The sequence below is a fragment of the Natator depressus genome, chromosome 23 (assembly GCF_965152275.1).
Source record: "Natator depressus isolate rNatDep1 chromosome 23, rNatDep2.hap1, whole genome shotgun sequence".
Taxonomy (NCBI): domain Eukaryota; kingdom Metazoa; phylum Chordata; order Testudines; family Cheloniidae; genus Natator; species Natator depressus.
Genome location: NC_134256.1, coordinates 1,186,505 through 1,205,116, shown reverse-complemented (window position 1 = coordinate 1,205,116; position 18,612 = coordinate 1,186,505). Strand labels below are relative to the sequence as shown.

Sequence of the window (18,612 nt, the reverse complement as noted above, 5' to 3'; positions counted from 1 at the left end):
CCGAGCAGCAGAGATCCATTAAAGCCCAAGGAGGGATGAGAGGAGTATGTCTTTTTTTATGCTTTATTGCAACAGCACGTTGAATCCTTGAAGAATCATGGCACGTGCCTTGAGTGCATTACACAAATCTCTACTGCCTCCTGGCCGCTGACTACACAATGTAGCCTGGGTGCAGATTTCATTCTCCTCCAACAGTGTAAAAACATTCAGAACATTTACCCCTCCTTTCGCAGGCACGACGAAAATGCTCAGTAATGGGTTATGCCAACTTTCCTATTTTGTCTTTGGGGGGGAAAAAACCCAAACTTCCCTTTCTTGGATCCAATAACCCCATCCCCTCCCTTCAGAAACACCCTGCAGCAAAGATTCTCCTCCTCATCTCCGTCGCACCGCTGAACACTCCTGTTTTAACCCCGTTATAAAGCCTAAGGAGCCTGCAAAGTGGGTGTTTCACAAGAAAAGTCAGCACTTCAGAACAAACAGGAAGACCAATACAGGCAACCACTGAAATCCAGATTATAAAATAGAAAAGCTAAAGGGATGCAGTAAACCCACAGCAAAAAAGGCGACAGGATCTCCTTCAGGAGGAGGCCTATATCCAGAGACATTAAACTGCCTGTTTGGCTTAAAAAAGAACAGTAGATAAAAGACGGAGGAATTGTTGTTTGGATTAACAGTCAGTCCTTCAGCCCAGCGCCTCAGCTGCAGTACCAATAGAGAGAGACCTGACACCGCACGACGACATGGCAGGCTAACGCAGCATTGGTGTTAGGGCAGAGGTGGTCTACAGTGACAACCACATTTAATCAGTTGGTAAGGAAGCCAACGGCAGCCACTCATCTTTGCTCCGGCGCCATGTCCCACAGATGCTCCCAGCATATCCGGCTATGCCAAGATGGAGCGTTGCCAGCTGGGGCCTATCTGGCAGGTTACACTCTCTTTAGTAAGATAACTCACTTAGCACTAACCTAGTGCTTTTTATCCGAATATCCTGCAGCACCCACCAAGGGAGAGTGTGGCTGCACGCCATGCTCCAGGTCTGTGGGCTGCATGTGACCACCTTAGTCTGGTGTTCCAGCAGGTACAGAGCCAGGGAACCTCTCTCGGCACACTGCCAAGCTTTGTCTGTGAACTCCAGACAGCTGCCCAGCTAGCCTGATGGGCATTAACCTCTTCCCCGCCCCCCAGTACCTACTAGGGAGGAGTAACCCCCTTTAGGGAGGGGGAAGAGGGGAGCACAAACAGCCACTGGAACTAGCTGGCCCACAGCCCCGTGACTACCCACTCTTCACGGAACAGGACAAGCTCCCCCTGTCATATGCTACATTCTGACCTAGAGGGGAGAGAGGAGTTTGCTGCCCAGGACTCAGTCCTCGGCCTCTCTGCAAAGGCTTCCCTCAGGAGTGACAGCACCAACTGCACTGGTGGTTCTTTGATACAGACACGTGTCCACTCGGAATGGGGCTTTGCATGGGGTCCACCACACAACATGGTAGTGACCCTGGCTCCTGTCCCAGGCTGGACACAGCAGCATAACCGTCTAGTCTCCCTACAGAAAATAATGTACAGGAGTCCTGCCTTTTAGGAAGGGGAGCAAGGCCTGTTGCCTTCCCTGGGGACAGAGAAGCTGAGAAGTAATCAAAGCCAGACATCTGCCTTTGTATTTGCACATGTGCAAAATTACTTCACTGCTGAATCTCCGGCCTACTCAAAACCAAACCACTCAGCACGAGGGTGCTGAAATCCCTTCAGGAGAGGGCAGCTCTGCTGCCTCCGGGAAAACAACGCCAGTACCTAGCCTCTGGGGATGAGGCCGATCGATCTGACCTGGGAAATCCAAAGAGAAAGCTGGCCCTGTGCAGAATTGGACTGCCTTTACAGTTTAGGGCAACTGGCCACTGAAGTCTGAACAAACTCTCTCCCCCTCCCCCGCAAACAAAATATTATTTCTTGAACTGACCAAACACATCCAGGCCACGCATACGCATAGCATGCTCCTGGCAGACACCGGAGCTGCCCACGGACCTGTTAGAATCCACGCCACACCTCTCAGAGTGCAATGTCTGCACAGAGCCGGGTGGGAACCCATGCCTGGAATACAAGTGTAAGGCTGTACTGGGAAGAGGCAGGTGGAGCGATGCTAGCACAGGTACTAAGAAATGTTCGCACAAGAGCAGGCGTGAGGACGGAAGGAGAAGAGACATCTCCCGTGGTTCTTAGATTAACACTCTTGGACTGACAACATTCAAACAAACGTCTGTGCAGTGTCCTGGAGCCCTTACGTTTGGTTTTATAGGTTGCTAGGAAACCCTCTTAGACTCAAGAGTTCCAGCACAGTGTCCCCACTCCATATTATCTCTGTATGGAGACCTCGAGATGCTACTTCCTAGATACAGGCAAGAACCTGCAGAGGGAAAAAGATAGAAAAAAAGAATAGAAAAAAGCTTTCAGTGAACTTTAGCGCTGGTGAAAGGTGCTCGGACAACAGCCTGGGAGAAGAAAACCCTCCGTTATCCAGAGCCCAGGCTTCCGCCGTGCCGCAGACCCACTGCACGGAGTAGGGGCGTAGTCTCCATGGCCCATTCTCGCCTGGTCGTCTCTGCTGAGGCCTCCAGACAAGGGGGCTCACAACTGACATGTGACGGTTCTGTTTTGATGTAGGCACCCACCATGCAAGAATCCCAACTCATTTCACACAGCAGCTTGCGCCCTTTGAGTTTAATGGTAAGGAAATGAGCCAGGATCAGAGCAAACGCACACTCCACTCAAGCCAAGTTGGGTGTGGGCCAGGCGCCCCGATCCTGCCGAAGGAGACAGAGACGGGTCTCGGGGAATCCCCCACACAGGGTTTCACGCACGTCAAGAGAGTGGTAACAATGCAGACGAAGGACTAAGTGGTTCGGACACTAGCGGTCACAGAACCAAACCTTCCAGGCGCTTTTCACAGGTCAGTTTGCCTTCTTGCCCAGTCTTTTAAAGACACTAATAGTCCCTGTATTGTCCATCTGAGCGCTATAGATTTCGCTGGTGCTGCTTACCTTAGCGCTACCCAAAGTCCTCTTTAGAGTGACCCTGAATTGCGGCTCAGCTTTGTTCTTCGTGCTGGTGACACTGCTGTCCTGGGCCTCAGTGGGCAGGGCGGGCTTGCCCAGTCTCTGTACGACACTGACTTTGGACGCTGATTCCGGCTTCTTTTCCTTCGCCGCCAGGCTAGTGCTCTTGTTGCCAAGTCGCCGAATGGTCGTCACAGCTGGTTTTGCCTCCGAGCTCGTGGCTTTTGCTTTGATGGTTACTCCTGGTTTGGCACTTTCCTTGCGTAAAGGCTTGGAGAGCTTCTTCAGGACCCCAGCATACTGCAGGACGGAGCAGTCATCGTCGCTCTCTGTGGCTTTATCCTCCTCTGCCTCCAGTGCATCCCCTAGTCGGCTGAAGACCCCTGTAGGCTGCAATGCATCCCAGGCATTAGTCACACATGCGCAAAAGGAATAAAAATGGGAAGGCAGTGTGGCCTAGTGGACTGAGAACTGGACTGGGACACAGGTTCTGTTCCCAGCTCCACTATCTGCCTGCTGGGTGACCTGGGGCAAGTCCCCTTTCCGCACCATGCCTCAGTTTCCCCAAATGGGAGAAATTATATAGCCCTCTTTTGCAATGTGCTCCGAGATGCACTGACAAAAAGTGCTAGATCAGAGCAAGGGATTATTCTTCTCCTAAAACGGAGCATGGTCGGTAAAATATTCTTCCACTTCATGTTCATTGGACAGAGCCATACAATTCTGTCGGGTTAATAATCACACGACCACCTTGCTCTGACGTAGAAATTTCTGTCTCTAGATCTCAACACGAGATCAGTATCTAGCCCATAGCAGAGATGGGGAAACTGAGGAACAGGGGGGCATGACTAGCCCAAGGTCACCCAGAGGTTGGTGGCAGAGCTGGGAACAGATCGCAGGATTCCTCAATCCCAGTCCAGCACCATCTCTCTGTTTCAGGTGCGTCTCAGGGTTTGATGTGAATGTGCTGACAGTGACAGGTGTTACGTGTCAACCATAGAGACCCAAGTCCTTCACCTCCAGAACAGGCAGAGAAGCATCAGGGCACGTGCTTTCCCCCTCCCCGACATGCACACCATGGCCCAGAGGGGACCTTCGTTTCCGTGGATCATTTAACACCCTCTCTTGGTTAAGGCGGCCAACAAGGCCGCTAAATATCGTGGTTATTTCTGTGACACGAGCACCTGTCCACTAGGAATGGATCCCAGACCTGAATCTTTTCACAGAGGCCGCAAACGGCCAGGGAGCGGAGGGTTTGCTCTCTCTGATTTAAAGAACGCCGGCTGTAGCAGAAATGACCTGACCCCTTCTCAGCCTTTCAACTGTGGCTGCGGATCCTGAATGAATCGACGTGAAGGCAATGAAGGCGGCTGTGAGAACAGGAACGCTCAAGGGCCCCTTACTGAATGAGGGAGGCAACCTAGTGACAGAGGATGTGGAAAAAGCTAATGTACTCAATGCTTTTTTTGCCTCTGTTTTCACTAACAAGGTCAGCTCCCAGACTGCTGCGCTGGGCATCACAGAATGGGGAAGAGATGGCCAGCCCTCTGTGGAGATAGAGGTGGTTAGGGACTATTTAGAAAAGCTGGACATGCACAAGTCCATGGGGCCGGACGAGTTGCATCCGAGAGTGCTGAAGGAATTGGCGGCTGTGATTGCAGAGCCCTTGGCCATTATCTTTGAAAACTCGTGGCGAATGGGGGAAGTCCCGGATGACTGGAAAAAGGCTAATGTAGTGCCAATCTTTAAAAAAGGGAAGAAGGAGGATCCTGGGAACTACAGGCCAGTCAGCCTCACCTCAGTCCCTAGAAAAATCATGGAGCAGGTCCTCAAAGAATCAATCCTGAAGCACTTATATGAGAGGAAAGTGATCAGGAACAGTCAGCATGGGTTCACCAAGGGAAGGTCATGCCTGACTAATCTAATCGCCTTTTATGATGAGATTACTGGTTCTGTGGATGAAGGGAAAGCAGTGGATGTATTGTTTCTTGACTTTAGCAAAGCTTTTGACACGGTCTCCCACAGTATTCTTGTCAGCAAGTTAAGGAAGTATGGGCTGGATGAATGCACTATAAGGTTGGTAGAAAGCTGGCTAGATTGTCGGGCTCAACGGGTAGTGATCAATGGCTCCATGTCTAGTTGGCAGCCGGTGTCAAGTGGTGTGCCCCAGGGGTCGGTCCTGGGGCCGGTTATATTCAATATCTTCATAAATGATCTGGAGGATGGTGTGGATTGCACTCTCAGCAAATTTGCGGATGATACGAAACTGGGAGGAGTGGTAGATACGCTGGAGGGGAGGGATAGGATACAGAAGGACCTAGACAAATTGGAGGATTGGGCCAAAAGAAATCTGATGAGGTTCAATAAGGATAAGTGCAGGGTCCTGCACTTAGGATGGAAGAATCCAATGCACCGCTACAGACTAGGGACCGAATGGCTAGGCAGCAGTTCTGCAGAAAAGGACCTAGGGGTGACAGTGGACGAGAAGCTGGATATGAGTCAACAGTGTGCCCTTGTTGCCAAGAAGGCCAATGGCATTTTGGGATGTATAAGTAGGGGCATAGCGAGCAGATCGAGGGACGTGATCGTTCCCCTCTATTCGACACTGGTGAGGCCTCATCTGGAGTACTGTGTCCAGTTTTGGGCCCCACACTACAAGAAGGATGTGGATAAATTGGAGAGAGTCCAGCGAAGGGCAACAAAAATGATTAGGGGTCTAGAGCACATGACTTATGAAGAGAGGCTGAGGGAGCTGGGATTGTTTAGTCTGCAGAAGAGAAGAATGAGGGGGGATTTGATAGCTGCTTTCAACTACCTGAAAGGGGGTTCCAAAGAGGATGGCTCTAGACTGTTCTCAATGGTAGCAGATGACAGAACGAGGAGTAATGGTCTCAAGTTGCAATGGGGGAGGTTTAGATTGGATATTAGGAAAAACTTTTTCACTAAGAGGGTGGTGAAACACTGGAATGCGTTACCTAGGGAGGTGGTAGAATCTCCTTCCTTAGAGGTTTTTAAGGTCAGGCTTGACAAAGCCCTGGCTGGGATGATTTAACTTGGAATTGGTCCTGCTTCGAGCAGGGGGTTGGACTAGATGACCTTCTGGGGTCCCTTCCAACCCTGATATTCTATGATTCTATGATAAGTTGGGAGCCCAAGTACACCAGCGATGGGTCACAGAGCAGTAACACCGAGCTGGAGGAGAAGGAGCTCCGAGACCCCCCCACCAACAGCATTTCCGCCCTGTGCGTGCAAAGCGTACACGCCTGGCTATGACACCAGGAGCCGGACTGTCCCACCCTCACGGTGAGCCATGCCCTGGATTTCAATGGAACACAGAGCACAGCAAGGGACTTCTGGCCAGGATGCAGGGCGCTCACAGCCCCTGTGCTCTCTCACAAGCTAGTCAGGTTCCACCACCATGGAAACACCCTTCCCTCTCACCTTATTCCCAGTGGTTGTGTCTGCCTTCATCTCAGCTCCCAGCCGGTCAAACACAGATGTCCTGGGTACACCTGGCAGCAGCAAAGATGAGAGAAGGGCTTTCAGGCTTCCACAAGAAGGAAACTGGGGAAGGTTTTAGGAAACCCACAAGGGGCATCACGTCGGATGTGAGCCAAGTTCAGCAGGAAATGGCCACCTTGCCTCTATAAATACCCCCCTGGCCCGTTAGCAGCAGATGCTACAAACCCCACTGCAGACGGTACCCACACTGACATCCGAAGGAGAATATTTGACATGCCTCTCCCACTCTTCCTTCCAAAGGCTCACAAAGAGCTGCAAAGACTTCGTGTGCGCACAGCACTCCTAACATGCAGCCACCTCTGGAGTGGAGCACAGCGGCCAGGGTACAACATGCTGCTCGACGTTGCGGGAAAGGAGCACTTGGCCAGGATTCTCACAGAAACCAGCCAGGTGCTCTCGGGCTCTCCGCATGACTCTCAACAGGACCTTGGCTTTCAGGCCTCCCTTGAAAGTCCCACATACACAAAGGCCTTGTCTAGGCTAAAAAGTTTCCCCCCTTTAACTATAGCAGCCTAACTGAATGTGCACAACCCCTCATGTGGACACAGTGCCCAGATGCTTTACCCCAGTACAGCTATTTCCACATGGGGAGAGGAATAAGCTGTGCCAGTACAAGGCACCTCTGTACCCATAAATGCTTCCACACTAGGGGCTGTACCAGTATAACCACACTGTTAATGATATCACACCCACTAGTACCAAATCCATGTCTAGATCAGGCCTTGTGTGTGTGACCCCTAGTTTGTCCGTCTCACAGGGCTGGGTCGATGTGGCTCGCCCCCCTTCCTAGTCACACGACCTCATTGAGCGGGCGTGGAGAAGGAAGTACCGTTCACCTTCTATTTTACAAGCGTGTCTTAAGTACCAGGTCTCTGCTAATCACCATCAGCCACATTCGCTGTAAGACATCAGGGGGCAGGCAGTGCAGCTGTACCCATGTCAGTACCGTGATACTAGAGACAAGGGGAGCTTTTGCTGGACCAACATCTGCTGGTGAGAGACAAGCACAGAGCTCTTCTTCAGGGCTGGGAAGCGTCCCCGGAGCCTCACAACTAACTACAGGGTGGAACAGATTGTTTAGCATCAGTCACTAGCACAGATCGTAAGACTGAATGTGCTAAACACTGTTCCGACTTGCACTTTGCTGGGACGCTGGGAGTTCCTTCCCAGCGCTGATGGAGGGCTCTGTGTGACTTGAAAGCTGGTCTCTCTCACCACCAGAAGTTGGTCCAATAAAAGATATGAGCTCCTCCACCTGGTCTCTCTTGATGCGGGGTTCGTCCATGTGCCAAATGGATCTGGGGAAGGCACAGACACACACTTTGCCAAGGGGCTAAGAACATACCAGTGGTACCTTTTGCTGCCTGCTGTTCCAGGATTTTCTTAGTCCTGGGCGTGGTACCTTTTGGCATGTTGATGATGTACTTCCCTTCCATCTCCGCTGTAACTCGCCGTCGCTTCACCGGGCCCACCAGGCTCTCGTCCGCTGGATCGCATAAAGCTGGGGAAAAGCCGAAGGGGAGAAGAGATCAGACTCTGCTAACTCCAGCTTTACCCCATCAGCTCCCGCACTCCGGGGACCCCGCTGGATAAAGCGTTTTGCTTCCAGAGGCTCGGGGCAGAGGAGTCAATATTTAGGGGCGGATTAAGGCACTGACAGCTCTGCAGCCCCACCAGTCACACTTTGTGACCGGAGTTGAGTGTCCTAGAGCAGCTGTGATGCACTCTCTGCTCTCCAGAAGGCCTGCAGAGAAGGCAGCTGCTTGGCCTCAGTGACTGGCAGATCCACTGCAGATGAACAGTTCGGGGAAAGAGAAAGAGACCCATCAAAGAACACTAAGGATACTGCATCCCATGCTGGACTTGGGTCCTCTCCTGGGCTGTAGCGTCACTGGTGACCACACCGCACTGCTCAGGAGTGGATCTGGTAGAACTAACTGAAGTCTCCACAAGGAGACATCACTCCAGAGCTCCCTCCACTGCTTCATCCCCAGAACTGGGGCAGGGCTGCCAGCTGCTCTGGGTGTGCCAATTCAGCTATCCGTGAGGCCATTTGCTCTGTTCCAGCCGGTCTTCCCGAGAACTAGTCTGAGCTCCCTGTTCCATCCGAAGAGCTTTTGGGAGATCATTACATGGCCCAGAAGGTTCCCTGGTCACCACTTCTGCCCAGAGGCCTTTATGCAGTGATTTAAGAACACGGTTGGGTTTATTTCTGTGGCCCTGTTTTTCCACCATATTCCTTTCATACAGGATCCAGCTAATAATGAGGCAGATACAGAACCAGAGTTGCTAAGTACATTTCAGTGCTGGACTTTGGATCAGAACAACTGGCAGAAATACCCCCCCGAAGTCCCCGCGCAGTGCAGATCACCTGTGACCCAGCTGCCATTTGAGTAGGACTTCAGCATTAGCAGGCCTGCCAGCCATGGGACTGACATCCTCTATCCAACAAAGTACATACAGGGGGTAGCCCTGGAGGGAGCCCCCGCATCCCCCAGGAGAGCTCGCTCTCTGCTGATCATGCAGCCCTTGGCTCCCCTGCTGGGAATATTGACAACCACTTATTGTTGTTAGTCGTGGGGGTGGATTTCAGCGAAGGGAATATCTGTCCTCTAGGACCTGGACTGAGACCCGCATTGATGGATTTGGAGTTGCCTGTAACGATCTATGAATTTTATATGCTCTATATGTTTGTCTGAGTATTGCAGAGATGTTTACTGTTATGCACACACTGCATTAATTCAGGAACCAGGGGGACAGGAAACTACCTAGGAAAACAGACAACAGCCCAGATAGGAGCCCCACAGCAAACACCCCAGACAATTAACTGTGATATGCTGCCTTCCCCCACCAAACCCAGCTTTCCCAGGACTGGGACACACAGAGTTCAGGGAATGGGGAAGAGCTCAAAAGCCTGAGGTGGATTTAAAGAAACATGCTCCGTGGAGGGGAGAGAGATTGGTTTGGATAGACAGTTAACGGGGAGACACTGCCCCCCAACTTCCTGAGGCTGAGGGTGACGAGGAAGCTGAGTCTGCTAGGGTCTCTGCCAAGGGAAGACGAGCCTCTAGGCAGTAAACACCCATGTGGGCTTTTCTCTGTTTTAAGCTCTATTCTCTTGTTAGGCCGGGTTCCTCCTGCTGAGATTAAACAATGCTCTGTTTTAAGAGGGCTGGTTGGGGTCACTGTGTCCAGTGCTGGTCACAAGCCCCCAGAGGAACAGACCTGTGGCTTCTGAGGTCAGTAGCCCCTGCTGGGCATAAGCACAGTGCCATAGCCTCGTATCCCAGTCTGAGAGCGGGAGAATCCTGAGGGAATAGGTGCACTTGGACAAGACCACAAGAGGGGACAGAGGGGCAGAAATTCCTGAACCGTGACCCCCACCAACAGCGACTAGATGGCAGCACCTCTAGACTAGGCTGGATCTGAACTGGTGACCTGGAAGTGGGAGGTTATGGATATAATGGCAATTTTGAGATTCTCCCCTCCAATTATTTAGAGCGGTAATTTACATTTACACAGCACCTTACAGGCCCATATCACAAAACATAATCACTAATCACACAACCAGGCAGAAATCACCACGCTCACCACTGAAACGCAACCAGCTCTGGGGTGGAGCACAGCAGCTGGTAAGTAGCTCACAGCAACAGTACCTAACACTTTAGAATAATGAGAGAAAAAAAGAGCTCCCAATGCTGCATTTCAGAGGTTTCCCTCATACCTGCTTTTGCGTTCTTCACAGCCATTTTGTTGGACACAGTAACAGAGATTTTGGACGTACTGGTGTCGGGTCTTCGGACAGGGGTAGCAGGTGGCGAATCTCGGCTTAAACTGTTAGCGATCATACGGGTGGCAGCTGGAAGGCAAGAATAGCTGGTGACAGAGCAGCATCAGGCACCGGTGACGTATTCCTAGCGTACATGATGGAGCAGGGCTCCTGTTCTGCTCCCTAGCTCCCAAACCCCAGGGGCTTGGTCAGGCTGAGAAGGAAAAAGCATCCCTGTGTGCTAGCCCTGCCCCGTTAAACACCGGCGCTGTGCAGAGGATGATAGGTATTACAATTGCTGCCTACACCCGAGTAAAGCAGGAGAGCCAGCAATGAAGTCATTTGCCAAGCAATTCTAGCACCATATTCATAAAGACAAGAGACTGCGTCCTGGGAAGCTAAAAGCCACTAAGCTGAGAGTGGCCAAAGCGGGGCCCAGACAATGGCACCCTCCTTTGAATACAGAAGGGCAGCCCATAGGCAACATCAGGCCTAGTGGGAATCACCAGACAGACAGAATCAAGCCAGCGCATCTTCTGCTGGGACCCGTGGTCTCCCTGGGCTACAGATCAGTACTGAAGATGAAGACAGCTGCCACACGCTCCAGCATATGTAGATTAGGTGTGAGACTCCCTTTTGGAGGAGACGCGAGGCGGACACCGGAGCTTAGGAGGGGAGAGAAGGGGAAGGAGGTGGGGAAGGAGAGACCCGATTTACGGAGCGTGCCGAAGCCCAGGGTCGGTCCCGTGGGCCCGTACATACCGCTGGAGGTGCTCCTGCGGCGCTCGGACTGCGCACTTGGCTGGTGGGAGGACACCGATTCAGTAGCTGCCTTGCACATCTCCTAAAAGAGACCAAGGCGATTTCCCGTCACCCTTGCTCTCCCTGACAGCGTGGAGGCAAAGTCCCAACGCAATATGAAGGCTCCGTTCAAGCAGAGCAAACACCCGCATGGTTCTCGGACTCCCCTCGGGATGGTTCTTAGGGCTGAAGCAGCATGGACACCCGGCTCCCTCAGATGGGCCGGACGGCTCCAAACAGGCCAATACAGCGTAAGAGCCGCTCTCTGCCCAGGGATTTGGCATAGGAATGAGCTTATGTCTAGCACTTTCCCCTCACCTCTCACGAGTTCAGCATTCGTCGGGAAGTGAGCAGTGTCTAGTGCTCAGAGAAAGGGGCCAGAGTCAGAACTCCTGGGTTCTATTCCAAACTCTGCCAGTAACTTGCTATGTGACCCCAGCCATGCAGCCTTACGTCGCTGCCTCGCTTTACTCCATACACAAAACGGGGGCATAGGCTCCCCTCCTACGCCACTGGACTGTCGTCCAGCCTGGCTGTGTGGGTTCAGAGCAGGCGGAGAGCTTTAAACGGAAGGTGCTATGGGAATGCGTTAGAACACTAGGAAGGGTTTCATGGGCTGCCACGTCTTTAAAATTCATAACTATTAAGGCCAGAACAGACCACTATCATCCAGTCTGGCCTCCTGCACAACACAGGCCAGAGGGTTTACCCCAGTGAGTCCTGGATCCAGCCCAGTAGCTGGCAATTGAAAGAAAGAAGAATCCAGCCTTGAGCTGAAGTCTCCAAATCCTGGAGACTCCACCACACCCTTCGGAAAGCTGTCCCGATGGTTAATTACCCTCACTTTCCAATGTGAGCCTTGCTTCTGGGGAAATCCAGAGGCATTCCCAAAGGGCAGAAGTCACTGAAGTTTAGAAAATTTGATTCCTAGAATATTTTACACCTTGTGGTTTAAAGGCCTGGCACCAAGCTCCAGTTGTCCACACAGAAAAGCCTACTTGAGCTCACACTGATGAGGAGGCATGTCCCTGCCGTGACCAGTGCAAACCAACCCACCGACAGACAGATTACCTGTCTGTAAACAACTTTAGCGTGCTTGAGGATAGCGATAATATCCCCCACCACCGTGATCCCTAGCTCATTCATGATCTCCTTGTTCAGGTCCAGCAGCATGTTCTTCTGGATTCTGTAGAGAACAAAGCATGGAGCAAATACTTCATCAATGGGTAAAGACTTTCCACACCCTACACTGGAGGATCTCAAAGTGTTTACAAGTTAACTGACCCTCATGAACCCCATGCAAGATAATTAAAGTACAAAAAGATCATATCTCAGCTCTGCGATGGAGGGCAGCAGCTGGTAACAGAATGCAGCTAGGCTTCACAATGCTGGAAGTGAAAGAGAATCAGGTATCCGATTAATATTAATGTAACTAATTAAGCAGACTGGAATTTGGCTAGGACACCAGGGCTAATACCCTTTCTTTCTCCTGCAAAATATATCATAGGATCTTCATGCCCACAAGTGCTGGGAAGCTCAGGGTCAGATCATCTGACAGAAGTCTCATGTGTCACCCCTGCTGGGTGACCAAGGAGCGCTGCTGAAAGGCTGGAGCGAAGAGCTATGTCCATTCCTCCCAGCAAAAGAATACTGGTGCAATGTGAGCAGTATCCTCACTGGGGCTGCAGGGTGTGGAGCCCAGGACTCCGCACAGAACGATGGGGACTAGAACGGCTAGGAGCAAGACTCCAAGGCCAGAAGGGACCATTGTGAACACTAGTCTGACCCCCTGTAGAGCACAGGCCAGAGACCTGCTGCGCATGAAATCCTACAGCCGAGCTTTTAGAAAAACATCCAAACCTGATTTAAACTGGCAGTGATGGAGAATCCCCCACACCCCTGGGTAAGATGTTCCAATGCTAATTATCCTCCAACAATTAATTACCCAAGAGATTCTTTAGTGGCAAACTTGTCCCTCCCACCCAGAAAGGAAGTCCCTATTCAACTCAAGAGACGTTTAACTCACCCTGACACAATTAATACTTAACATACACAAGGCTATTTACACCTGCAAGGTATTCTAAAAGCAGCATGTCTTCTCACCCGCTGAGGCAGGGAGCAGGGACGTGAGCTGCCGTAAGCACAGAGAGCACCCGATGTTTAGCATGTACCCCTTTCCTTTAGCCTGGGCTAATGAAGAAATAAGTCTGCCGCTGACACTGTGAAGCATGTTCAGTTCAGGATGTTCATGTCCACTATTTGGGGAAGAGTGAGAAAACCTTGATTTGTGCTGGAAATGGCCTTCCTTGATGATCACTTGATGATCACTTTAGATAAGCTGTTAGCAGCAGGACAGTGGGGTGGGAGGAAGTTTTGTTTCATGGTCTCTGTGTGTATATAATGTCTTCTGCAGTTTCCACGATATGCTATGCATCCGATGAAGTGAGCTGTAGCTCACGAAAGCTCATGCTCAAATAAACTGGTTAGTCTCTAAGGTGCCACAAGTACTCCTTTTCTTTTTTCTTTTTACGAATACAGACTAACACGGCTGTTACTCTGAAACCTATTTTATTTTAAGTGATGGAAAATTGTTGCCTGTGTCTCGCTGCAGCCTCACCTGTTATCCACAAACATAACCGCATAGTTGACAGCAGGGCCTGGAGGAATCCCAGCTTCCTTAAAAAACTGAATCCACTCAGATGTAGCTGAAAGATGCAAGACACAAAACAGATCCTAAGTAATGTGATTAAATTAACAGCAGTCTGCTCTGATGCCCTCGAACCAGGCAGAGATCTGACAAGAGCTGCAGGCCCCCAGAGTAGTCATCCTGCCAGCCAGTACATGCAGTGGCAGTGACAACTGCTTGAGACACAGGGAGAGAGAAACAGACAAAAAATAGAGAAATCATAAATCACCATAACGCGATAGCCTGGGGATGATCATGAAAACACTGCCCATCGTGCTGACCAACATGGTCTCATCATTGCCTGATACTCCCTGGCTGGCTGTCGTCTCGTTTGACACTTCCATTGTTTACTCACTGGGGCAGGCACTATCTCTCTGTAGTTTCCCTGTGGGAGGCACTGTACAGCCACAACAATCTGATGCACTCTAGGTCAGTTAGAGGCATCTCCTGGGCTCCTGGCAAGTCACTACTCTGGCCCTCAGGCAAACCTTTGAGTCCCCACAGTGCTACTTGGAAAGTCCTGAGACTCCCACACAGCAGCAGGGTAAATCAGTACCAAGCAGGTGATTACCAAGCAAGGTGCCTTCCTTCCCTCCCTCTAGCCAGTTTTGTGTAGATTCAACATTATTCTTTCATGAAGATGTTGGTGTTACTTCTCTGGGGGGGAGGAAAAGAATCAGTGGGTGGCTAAATCTTTACGAGCCACAAATCATCACACAGCTATTACTGAAAATGCTTCACTGCAGCTTCCTTATCCATCAAATTCTTAGTCATTTGGAAACACAGAGAGGAGAGAGAAACCTAAATTAAAGCAGCATCACATCATCAGCTGGTGCATTCAATCTGAAAGCATGGAATGTATTCTAAGCTCAAGCTTCATGAAGTAAAGTGAGAATGAAACAAAATTCAGAATTAAAGTACGAACTTTTCAGAATCCACCCTCAAGTTTATCAGAATTGCAGAGGACTCTGAACAACAGCAGGACATTATGCTCTATGTGCTGCGACAGGCAGCGGAGTCACGAGCTTTCTCTCTGGATTTCCTGGCCTTTGGAGGTTTCAGTCATGATCGTAATGTCACTTCAGTATCTTTTCTGTGGTTTAGCGCACAGATCCCTGGCACCACATGCCGAGCATTCACAGCTGCTGTCACACATCAGCCTGGCTGCTCAAGCACCAGCCGCTGAATTCCTCTGACATTTAAATATGCCACAAAAGTTAGCGATAAAATCTGCTCTTCTGAGCACCTTTACGCCGGGGCTATCGTCTTACTGAGATCTCTGTTTACACAAGAAGGGGGATACCTTCAAAAATCAAAATAGCCTCATTTCAGACTCACCCATTGTAACTGATACCATTGTGGGAAATCCAGAAAGACCCCGGCGGGGCCTGGCTATCACGTTGGTGAAAAGCCTGCAATGAAGCAACATATTATTAAGGCAACTGAGCTTCACACATGACGCAGGCAGAATTCCATCGCTGGCATTCACGGAACAAGAATAGCCCGTTACCCACTCCCAGGCCAGGAGTTTAAAGCACAACGCCCCCAGTCTGGTTCTACAATGGCGGCTCTTATGACAGGAAGGGATTTTTGACAGACCACGTTAGGCTCCCGTCCTTTGCCCTGGGCTACAAATACTTCAGTGCTTCTTAAAGAGGCAGCCGCAGAGGGCAGTGGCAGCTCACAGAGACCATGCAGACGCACATGGTGACAATGGTGGTCAGTTTCCTGTATATCCTGTCCCTAGCTCATTACTTGAGAGCATTTTTAGGATCATAATCTGGTTGCTAAGATTTCCTTCTCTCCTGCAGCTTGTCTCCCCCTCGAGGTCATGATTCTCTGTCATTATCCCTCCAGGGTCTTGTTATCATGCACTGCTGGAGCAAATGAACATCTACTTCGGACCAGCGCTTCCAGAGGGTTCAGAGAGGGGCCTGCTGCTCTGGAACAGCGTACAGTGACTTGAGCGGGTGCTTGGTGAGCATGTTCGCTTGCCTGGCTGGGACTATTTCCCTATTAGAGAAGGGGACAGAGATTTCCATGCTTCAGCCAGCGAATGAAAGTTAAAAAATGGATGGGCCGTGGCCACAGGAACCAACAACTAGCAGCTGCTCACCGGGCTTTCCGAGGGCTGGAATCAGGGCTGGGACCTCGAGAGCTCGGCTAGCCCAGGGCCCTGCACTCAAGGCAGGAGGGCTGGTCCCACCATGATTCCAGCTGGGCCAGCAAGAGTGGCTGGTTTTGTGGGGCCACTGCCTGGGTTCAAACCGCACCCCCCCGTGCTAGGGACACAAACTGCTTAGTCTAATGCAGGAGATCAGAAACCCACGACCCCTGCCCCACGACCCCTCTCAAATCCCCATGAATTTCTCCCCCCTAAAATCCTCAGTAGCCACCTCGCCCTCCATGTGCTGAGTGAATTCCTCCCCGATAGTCCCCCAGACTCCCCACAGTCCCATCCCCAGCCCCCCCACTCTCCCTCAGACACCCCCCATGCCCCAACACCCCCCAGTCACCATGGCCCCGCCCCCAACCCCTGCCCCCCAACTCTCCCCCAGACCCCCCCGCGCCCCCCATCACCACGGCCCCGCCCCCCAACTCTCCCCCAGACCCCCTGCGCCCCCGTCACCATGGCCCCGCCCCATCCCCTGCCCCCCAACTCTCCCCCAGACCCCCTGCGCCCCCGTCACCATGGCCCCGCCCCATCCCCTGCCCCCCAACTCTCCCCCAGACACCCCCCGCCCCCCAGTCACCATAGCCCCGCCCCCATCCCCTGCCCCCCAACTCTCCCCCAGACACCCCCCGCCCCCCCAGTCACCACGGCCCCACCCCCATCCCCTGCCCCCCAACTCTCCCCCAGACACCCCCCGCCCCCCCAGTCACCACGGCCCCACCCCCATCCCCTGCCCCCCAACTCTCCCCCAGACACCCCCCGCCCCCCAGTCACCATAGCCCCGCCCCCATCCCCTGCCCCCCAACTCTCCCCCAGACACCCCCCGCCCCCCCAGTCACCACGGCCCCGCCCCCATCCCCTGCCCCCCAACTCTCCCCCAGACCCCCCCCGCCCCCCCAGTCACCACGGCCCCGCCCCCATCCCCTGCCCCCCAACTCTCCCCCAGACCCCCCACCCCCCCAGTCACCACGGCCCCACCCCCATCCCCTGCCCCCCAACTCTCCCCCAGACCCCCCCGCCACCACGGCCCCGCCCCCATCCCCTGCCCCCCAACTCTCCCCTAGACACCCCCTGCCCCCCCAGTCACCACGGCCCCGCCCCATCCCCTGCCCCCCAACTCTCCCCCAGACCCCCCCGCGCCCCCCGTCACCACGGCCCCGCCCCCATCCCGTCCCCCAAACTCTCCCCCAGACACCCCCCGCCCCCCCAGTCACCATGGCCCCGCCCCCATCCCCTGCCCCCCAACTCTCCCCCAGACCCCCCGCGCCCCCCGTCACCACGGCCCCGCCCCCATCCCCTGCCCCCCAACTCTCCCCCAGACCCCCCGCCCCCCCAGTCACCACGGCCCCGCCCCCATCCCCTGCCCCCCAACTCTCCCCCAGACCCCCCGCGCCCCCCGTCACCACGGCCCCGCCCCCATCCCCTGCCCCCCAACTCTCCCCCAGACCCCCCCGCTCACCGCCGCGCCGGCCCGGCCTCTCCGCTGCTCCGCGGGGCCCGGAGCCAGGCCCAGCCGGAAGCGCCAACCAGCGAGAACAGGAAGTGGCCTCCCCTCCGGCCCGGGCGGAGCCGCCTCTAGGCGGCGGGAACCATAGAGCGCGGGGCGGCCTCGGCCTCGGCCCCGCCCCCTGGGCCTGGCTGCGCGCGGTCACCCCTGCCCCGCGCCTGCGCGGCCGGAGCCCGGCGCCTGGGTTCCCTCCCGGCCCTGGGCGGCGGGTGGGGGCCCGGACGCCTGGGTTCCCTCCCGGCCTTGGGAGGGGGGTGGGGGCCCGGACGCCTGGGTTCCCTCCCGGCCTTGGGAGGGGGGTGGGGGCCCGGACGCCTGGGTTCCCTCCCGGCCCTGGGAGGGGAGTGGGGCCCGGACGCCTGGGTTCTATCCCGTCTCTGGGAGGGGGGGTGGGGGCTCGTGGTTAGGGCTGGGAGCCCGGACGCCTGGGTTCTTGTCCCCAGCTCTTGCCACAAACTCCCTAGCCCAGCACCCTGTGTCATCATAGAAGATCAGGGCTGGAAGGAACCTCAGGAGGCATCTAGTCCAACCCCCTGCTCAGAGCAGGACCAATCCCCCACTAACTCATCCCAGCCAGGGCTTTGTCAAGCCAGGCCTTAAAAACCTCTAAGGAAGGAGACAAATGTGTGGCCCAAGGAATCTTCTCCACTCGCTCAGCAGGGTGGCAGCATTTCCCAGCCCTGGGTGCAGATAATGCCCCACGCTGCAAAGCAGGGGAGCGGCCAGCCCTTGTGTCTTTGGGGCATATCCCGGCACCTCCGTGCCTCAGTTTCCCTGTCTGTAAAACAAGGATCCCCACCCCTCCTCCCAGGTGGAGCAGGCCTGATCTTGAAGTACGTGACAGACGCTGTAATAACAAAGGGCTTTGCTTGCCCTGTCCCACCTCTCTCCATAAGAGGGAGCAACCACACAAAAAACCAGCCTCACGCCGGGCTACAGAGCTCAGTGCTCCAGCTCCAGACGCCTGGGGCAGCTGCAGGAGTCACGGGGGAGAAGGGCAGATCAGGAGACTCTAATGGTCCCTTCCCGTCTGGCTTCAAATCTGAGACTGTGCAGTTCACATGGTGGCCGCGGACTCCGCACGCTGTTGGCCGCAATGGA

General features: G+C 53.7%; 1 protein-coding gene across 4 annotated transcripts; it reads right to left on the bottom strand.

Moving 5' to 3' along the window:
- Window positions 1–116: 116 nt before the first annotated feature.
- C23H19orf47 (chromosome 23 C19orf47 homolog) lies at window positions 117–17,574 on the bottom strand. Of its 4 annotated transcripts, XM_074937748.1 has the most exons (10): window positions 17,464–17,574; window positions 15,170–15,243; window positions 13,763–13,850; window positions 12,217–12,331; window positions 11,107–11,188; window positions 10,300–10,434; window positions 7,921–8,076; window positions 6,495–6,565; window positions 3,039–3,443; window positions 117–2,404 (listed from the first exon to the last, which is right to left on the bottom strand). In XM_074937748.1, exons 2-10 carry the CDS (start codon window positions 15,186–15,188, stop codon window positions 2,387–2,389), a joined length of 1,089 nt encoding a protein of 362 aa, XP_074793849.1. In that variant the 5' UTR covers window positions 15,189–15,243; window positions 17,464–17,574; the 3' UTR covers window positions 117–2,386. The 4 variants fall into 4 exon arrangements, with proteins under 4 accessions (XP_074793849.1, XP_074793848.1, XP_074793845.1 ...); XM_074937747.1 differs by lacking the exon at window positions 117–2,404 and having other exon boundaries at window positions 2,414–3,443; window positions 7,978–8,076; XM_074937744.1 differs by lacking the exon at window positions 117–2,404 and having other exon boundaries at window positions 2,415–3,443.
- Window positions 17,575–18,612: the final 1,038 nt, after the last annotated feature.

Coding starts and splice junctions, on each gene's coding strand:
- C23H19orf47 (XM_074937744.1), bottom strand. Junction 10,435..11,106: donor CCGCAGGAGCACCTCCAGCG/GTATGTACGGGC, acceptor CTTGCCTTCCAG/CTGCCACCCGTATGATCGCT. Junction 8,077..10,299: donor TGTGAAGAACGCAAAAGCAG/GTATGAGGGAAA, acceptor GCTTTTCCCCAG/CTTTATGCGATCCAGCGGAC.